Source organism: Gossypium hirsutum, chromosome A07 (genome assembly GCF_007990345.1).
Source record: "Gossypium hirsutum isolate 1008001.06 chromosome A07, Gossypium_hirsutum_v2.1, whole genome shotgun sequence".
Taxonomy (NCBI): Eukaryota; Viridiplantae; Streptophyta; class Magnoliopsida; order Malvales; family Malvaceae; genus Gossypium; species Gossypium hirsutum.
In genome coordinates, this window is record NC_053430.1 from 18,256,382 (window position 1) to 18,264,369 (window position 7,988).

The 7,988-nt window shown below is 34.4% G+C and overlaps 1 protein-coding gene across 1 annotated transcript; it reads left to right on the top strand.

The window, feature by feature from the left end:
• Nucleotides 1-2,171: 2,171 nt before the first annotated feature.
• LOC107961498 (josephin-like protein) lies at nt 2,172-3,068 on the top strand. Its single transcript, XM_016897616.2, has one exon. The coding sequence runs from the start codon at nt 2,421-2,423 to the stop codon at nt 2,793-2,795; it is 375 nt and encodes a 124-aa protein (XP_016753105.2). The 5' UTR covers nt 2,172-2,420; the 3' UTR covers nt 2,796-3,068.
• The last annotated feature ends 4,920 nt before the right edge of the window (nt 3,069-7,988 follow it).

Genomic DNA, 7,988 nt, shown 5'->3' on the forward strand with positions numbered 1-7,988 from the left:
TTCATGTACAATCTGGCCATGTACTCAAGGTTCCCTTTCGAAAGGTCCATCTGACTGGAGATGGCCATATCACTTCTGCAATTGGTGCAGCCAACGTTGGGGCTCTTGGCACAGCACTTCTCCGTTAAGCGATTCCAATGGAGCACCTTGGGTTGCCAAATAGAGATGATGATGAGAAGGCTGGAGTAATAGCATATAAGATAGCTGCTCATGCTGCTGATGTAGCCAAAGGTCATCCGCATGCTCCGGCCAGGGATGATGCATTAAGCAAGGCAAGGTTTGGGTTCCGATGGCTGGACCAGTTTGCTTTATCACTGGACCCCATGACTACCATGTCCTTCAATGATGAAACCCTGCTATCTGAAGGTGCCAAAGTGGCTCATTTTTGCTCCATGTGTGGACCAAAGTTTTGCTCAATGAAGATAACAGAGGATGTTGGAAACTAGGCTGAAGAGCATGGTTATGGGAGCCCTGAGGAAGCTGTGCGACCAGGGGATGGATGCTATGAGTGCTGAATTCTTGCCTGCTAAGAAATCTGTTAGTGGTGAGCAACATGGTAAAGTTGGTAGAGAAATCCACGTACCAACTAATTATGTCACCTCCTGTGGTAGGTGAAGGTCAGTACATCGGGGTTCTTTTTTATTGAAATTCTGGAAGGTATTATATGCACCGAAAATATTACTCTAGTAATTGAAGTAATCCTGTGATTACAAATGAAATGAATCCATGGTAAAATTAGTCAAATACTTTAAAATATTCTTTTTTCTTTTAAGGAAAAAATGAGCACATAATTTATGCCACTAGAATTTCAATGCACGTTTTATTTATGGTTTTGACGTTATATTGATGCAAAACGCACCAGGGGTGCCTGTATCTTCATTTAGCTCATGGCATTCGGCCATGAAGCTGGCAGATGAGGCTGAGAAAGTCCCTTTGAACCTGAACAGGATAATGCCTGCATTTTGCTCAATAAGCATCAAGTAGTTTGACCAGATTTGGTTGAATGAAGTAAATGAACAATACTATTATATTATTTGGCTAGTTAAAATAATACAAAGAATAGAAAAGGAGTAGTTATAAAATGATCTAAATAAAAACATTTTATTTATAATATTAATTATTATTATGGATAAGTAGTAGTTAATACTATCCAAAGAAAGTAGGAAAATTTTGCTCTTGCAGAGGCTATATTTTCACTACAAAATGTATCTACTTTGAGCCAAGTATTGACAAAAGGATAACAGAAAATTAATGAAAGGGAAGAGGTAGGGGTGGGCTTTGGAAAAGTAGGCATTGGTATAATTTGGAAGGTGATCTTAACTAACTCACCTGTGTTTTAAGGATTTTGAAGAAGTTAGGGCAGTCTTTGATTGATATCATTAGTCATGATATGATGGGCAGGTTTTGCTTATTACAAAAAAATGACTGTACACAAGAATGTGAATATTGGAAACTCCTATTCCATTTGTGCTTTGAAAGATTGAGATGCAGTTTAATTTATTGAACCATGGTCGTGATTTGTGAGGATAAATCCCTCAAACAACTCTTGCATCCAAGCAAATTATCAAGGGATATTGTTCTGAAGGGTTCCATTTCCAAGGGTCTAAAATGTTTTTATCAAAATAGATTTACCTAGTCAATTTCCTTTTTCTCTGTGGACCATCCTCTTTATAGAATCCAATTGAAGGGAGCCGTGGAAAATCAAAGAAAACTCCCCTAAGATTATGCATTTGTTTATTTATCCTTTTCATCTTTTTCTAAAGCCTTATTGCCAACTTCTTTCAACATTTTTATTATTATTTTGCTGATAAATATCCCACTCGTGTGTACATAAGAACTCCCATGTCCCCACCAAATTACACAGACAATGATAGCATTTGTTGCTTTGCAGACATGGGCATCTTGCTAACTTACTCATGATGTAATGATTTTGTAAACCAAAAACAGGCATGATTCCCACTATATACACGTACGTAATGCAGGTGGATTTTTAAGTTTGTTTTAGAAAGAAATGGACATAAGAGCTACTTACTTCAAACACCTTCAATCTTGCTTCTTTTCCTTTTAATCATTCCTCATAATCCATTGCAGGGTACGTTCAAAAAAAGAAAAAAAGAAAAAGCAAACTACAGATAGTATCCCTTTCAAGAAAAGTTACCCCCTGGTAAGTCCATGATTTGGTTTTGATTACAAAAACCACTTCATTATTGAAGTCTTGGGGTCAGATTTTAGTTTGTAACTTTTTTTTAATTTATCGTTTCTCTTTCTTTACCTTGACCTTTTTTGGGTTCACTTTTTCAGCAATCTCTCCTTTTATATTCCTTAACCCACACCTCCGTTTTCTCTCCATTGCTTTAACTGCAACTCCCCCATCTCTTATATATATATATTCTCTCTCGAAGGTCAGCTGACTGCTGAAGATGTCAACTAAAGTGAGCCAGAAAACGGGAAACAAGGCAACTGGTAGTACTATCATACACAAGTCTAATACCAGTGCTGCAGGGAATAAAGGGGTTCCGAGGTCCCGGAGTTACGGTTTCATGCGATGTAAAACATCGAAATTTTCACCGGTAAGGTTTCTGAAGCATCTTGGTGGTAAATTAGCCAGAGGTTTACATGTTGTGTCCATGAAAATCAGGCCATCTCCTAAGGTTTCTTCTTCATCTGGAAGATCAAAGCCATTTTTAACACCTGTTGATTCTCATAGAACTGCTGCCATCGAGAACTGCATCGAGTTTATCAACTCTTCTGCTTCTTTGCCTCGATCAAATTCCGTTTCTGCTAATCCTCATTGAACTCTGCAGTTAATGGTCTTATTTGGTTGTTAAATATACTTTGATGATTACCAACAACCCTATCCTAGTACCTTATATGTATATATACATTGTCTTTCTCTTTAGATAATGAAGGTAAATCATTCCATATATATTTAGTTTAACTGTGAAAAAGATAAATAGAGCATCGGTTTTGTTTGTTTTAAGTATTTTGAGGTGTTTTCGTTTTATAAATTTATGGTGAAGATTCTTATTAAAGTTGAGAGACAAAATTTTAATTTAAAATAAACCTTATTTGTTGAGAGCTGGGCACCTATGCAGCTGTATATTTTGTTATTAAATCCATTAGGCTTTTTTTCTAGATCTTAATCTTTTTACGGTATTAGAAGATGACAAAGAAACCAACTATAGTGGTTGAGACAGCAATCACATGATAGTGTTTTCCAAACCAAGCGTGCGCATTAAAATTCTTCGCTTTTTTAATTTTTCTTTGAGACGGAATTGGATGAACATGCCTAGTTTTGTTAAGTGCAAGACCAAAATTGACATCCCAATAGTTGACATTCGTCCTCATATGCCAATTGGAGCCCAACAATGAAGTCCTCCATTATCCATCTTGTCCACCACCAAAAGCTTGATTTGAAACCCCTTTTTTAAACAACAAGATCATGTTTGGGATTTGGGTTCTACATTATCCTTCCCTCCTCCATTTACTGTGTTGGTAAGCTTGGTTGGACTAACCTTTGTTCTAAACAGTCTCTAAACAGCAATATGCTAGCTAATCTGACGTTGAATTATGTCGACTATGACAGAAATGAGTTAGGTACCTGATGTAATTGCTTTGTTTGTCCAATGTTGTCAGTTTCCTAAATATCTTGTCAGATGTTAAGATGAATATAATTACTCAAAATGACAGCAAACCCATGCTTTATTTTTCACCTAATCATGTCATTGCAACTATAGCTGGCAATGTTTCAAATTAGAAGCTGTCAACTTATGACAAGTACAGGAATGTTAAAAAAAATGGCCTGTCAACAAATAGTGAGGTAATTCCTAATTCTATTCAATCACTTATAGAGCAATTTCTGTTTATTTCACTCTTTTTGCATGAGATGTTGTCATATACAGTCACCATTTTTGCAGACAAAATCTATCAGGTACAGTAAACTAAATATGTTGTTCAACTTTTGCTTGCTTTAATCTAGTGTTCTAAAACCTCCGGCCACTTCAATTCACAAGTCAAATCGGGATTTTTATCTACATAATATAAAATTAAAACAATTGAAATAATATGTTTCAAAAATTATGTATTAAAATGATACATTTAAAGAGGTGGAGGGTAGTGCATAGCCGGTACTACCCTAGAATTTTTACAGAATTTGCATGAAAATAAAAAAAAATGGTGGAGGTAGCTTAATAGGTGGTACTTAAAGAAAATACAGGTCAAATACGACTCGTATATGGTAAAAATTGAACCTAAAACTCGACCCGCTGTCATAGATGTGACAACACAATGGGTCACGCATAGAGAAGAGGTGGCACCTAATGGTCATGCCTTGGGCACAGGCAGCACCCACTGGTCATGCCTTCGGCAGAGGCGGCGCCACTGGTCACACCATCTCCATAGGCGACACCGGCCTACAGTGTCAGGCGATGGGACGGGTCATAGCTTCAGCTCATGAGTTGTGCATTTGGGGACCTTATAATGGTCCCCAATGCCCAATTTTTAGCCAGAAAAGAGAAAGTTTTTGAAGAAAGGAAGAGAAGAAGAAGAAGGAGAAGGAGAAGGAGAGGGCGGGAAGGAAGAGAAGGGAAAGGAAAAAGAAAGAAAAAAAAAAGCAGAATAGAGAGAGGGAAGGAGAAAGAGAAGGAAAAAAATAAATAGAAAAGGAAAGGAGAGTTTGTTGTTTATGGAAGATTAGGTGTTTTAGAAAAGGTAATTTTTTTTATAAATTAAAGTTAATTTATTTTGTTTTTGTTGTTATTATTGTTAATTTAATTCGGATACAATTTTTAATTTTATTTTTGTAAGATATTATTGGATTAAAAAGAGCTATTAAAATATGTTTGTATTTATTTTATATTTTCATTCATTCATAATTTATTTCTAATATTTATTGAAGTAATAAAGCCTATTTATGTTATGTACAAATAATGTTTTGTTTTTTTTTATGTATTTTGTTTGTTATGTGTGTTTTAGGTTGATTAGATTTATTTTTTATGTAATTTTTTTGACATGTTATTTTGATTATTTTAATATAATTTTTTATTTTTTATGTAAGTAAAAGATGAGACCATTGATATGGAATTAGTGAATGAGACCATTGAGTTGGAATTTATGAGATAAATTAGAAATTAGTTTATATGTTCTAATTTTTTAAGATTTTATAATTGAGAATAAGAATTTATGTTTTTAAATTTTATTTTATGTTTTTTTATAAATATTATAAATGAATTTTCTTTTGAATCCTTCTATGCAAAAAAAAAATTATATTTTTTTTAACAATAATTAAGTTCGTATGTTATTATATATATATATATATTATTTTAAACCAATACATTTTACTTATTATCCTTTTAAAATAATAAAAAAAATATTTGTATTTATTATGTTGAGATAATTTATGTTATGTTTTTGTTATATATTTTTTATTGGCATGTTATTTTTGTTATTTTAATATAAATTTTTTATTTTTTATGTAGGTAAAAGATTAAACCATTGAGATGGAATTTGTGAATGGGACCATTGAGTTGGAATTTATAAGATATATTTATTTTGTTAATGTAGTATAGCAAAAAATATGATGTGGACAAAATTGTTTGGTATTTTTTTGTAATCAAAAGCAATATATAAAATTTAGGTATTTTGATAAATATTTAAAATCTATCAAACTTTGAAATTAATAACCGAAATTTGTTTTGAAATTGTAGGCATCGCAATGGGTTTATTGATTAAGAATGATGGTCGCATATCAAACACAGTTAATAATATGGTAATATATTGTTATTTGTTAATCACGGGTTCCTTTAAAAAAAGATCTACGTCATTTACGGAAATAAATTATGTTATTATAACTATTTTTTGTAATTTAATAGTGTCAGGGCCCGTATCGCGCATTAAGGGGTCAGGTGAATGGTTTAGGATATTCCCCGGATGAACGACTGATGCCATACTTGGAGTTAGCTAGATTCGGGTCAACAACGTTGATTCGGACGTTTGATTTGCGGTACGATTTAATATCCGCATTGGCCTAGCCTTGGCGCCCGGAGACCCACACTTTTCAGTTGCTATGTGGGGAGTGCACTGTCACTCTGGAGGATGTTGCATTGCAACTTAGGCTCCCAATCGACGGGAGTGACATAACGAGCGTAAGTACGATAACTGAGCCAGTTGCCCTTTGTTATAGCCTACTGGGATTCTCGCCCAACGATGCTGAGTCCAAATTTACGGGTGATAATACTCTAGAATGACATATTTTATGTTCTAATTGCATGTTTATTTTGAGTATGATCCTACTAATTTGGATTATTTTATGATCTTTTATCTTTTAGGGACTGAATTGAAGGTAAAATTAAATTTAAAGGCAAAAAGTGTGAATTTGGAGATAAAGTGGGCCAACATGCGAAGTAGGAGAGAAATGGCGCCGAAAATGCAAAGTGTGGAAGACTTTTGGGCTGAAATACAAAAGAAGAGATTTTATATCACAAGACTCTATTCAATGTTTTATTATATTAGGATAATTATTAAGGATAATTATTTAAATTTACGATTTAGGATTTATTTTTATTTATCTTCAATTATCTTTAATTATATTTAATTATTTGTATTTATTTCTAGGAATTTAATTATGAATAGACTAGGTTTCTCAGTACTATAAATAGGGGATAAAGTGACACAAATTTTGCCCATGTTTTTTTGTAGCACTCTCTCCCCCATAAATTTAGTCTTTTCATATTTCAATATAAAATTTCCCTTTCCATTATTTTTTGTTTTTCCCCAAAAATCATGAGCCACTAAATCTAATCTAGCCGAAGGTAGTCAAAATTCCCCAAAAAGATTTATGAGGCTTAGAATCTGCGCTTAGCCTTCTCAACAGGGTATTAATCGCTTCTTCGCATTTCGGTGCTGACTCTTCCGTCCATGTCCCTTAATAGGTGATCTTTTCAACTTGTGCAAGGAACGACAGCTTTTTACATTTTGGGAAGTTTGCACAGTCAGTTTGTTGGCTTTCTTCGTTAGAGGTTGACGAGTCCAAGAGACAAAATGGCGTGGTATTCGCCATTGGGAAGTGATGATCTAGCAGAAGATAGTCCCATAAAAGCGATTATTGGCTAGAGTCAGGTTCTACCAAATCTTAAGTCTAAATTCTTGGAACCGGTAGTCGTAGGCGTCCTCTTCCACTATAACTGGCTTATTCTGCTTGAGAAGGATCACTTAAAAGCCAAGGATTGGACCCAAGACGAATCAAGACAACCGGAGGCTGGAATCTCGCCACATAAGAAACTCTCTCTTTTCCCAAATTCTGTTTATTTTTATATTCTCCATTTTAATTTTCATAATTTATTTAATTTTGTAATTTCAATTCAACTTTCAATTCTGTTTTTATTTTATTTTTCCAGATCAAAATTTTTAATTCTGTTTTTTTTATTTTTCAGGAACACAGATTTTTTTGGGCACGATTCTGTCTAGGATTTTGAGAAACAAGCATTCGTACAATCCGGTCCCTGAGGATTCGACCCCACTTCCCCTTTACTGTTCTTTTTCATTATTTAAGGAAATAGGATATTTTTGGTTCTCTCAACGACCGCATCAAATTTTGGCACCGTTGTTGGGGACTGGCAACGTACTAATCTTATTTTTTGTTTCTTATGACCAGATCTACTCCAGGTACTCTTGCGTTTGATTCGGAGATTGAAAACACTACGAGAGCTAATCGCAAGGAAACAAAGCTAAGGAAAAAGCAGTCAGCGATGGTTGGGACTCAAAGTAATCCACTGCAAAAAATTAGAATCGACAACGAAGCAGAGTCTAAGGTTAATGAAAACCCTACTCAAACATTTGAAAGTGAAAAAGTAGAAGTTGATTCACCAGAAGAAGTGTTTAACGCCAGGGTTAACGAAAACACTAATTTGACACATCAACCAATGGCTCAAACGATTCGACAACTGGTCGAAGCTTCGATAGAACAATCACCATTGTGCATTGCGTATCCT

Coding starts and splice junctions, on each gene's coding strand:
- LOC107961498 (XM_016897616.2), top strand. CDS start 2,421: ATGTCAACTAAAGTGAGCCAGAAAACGGGAAACAAGGCAACTGGTAGT.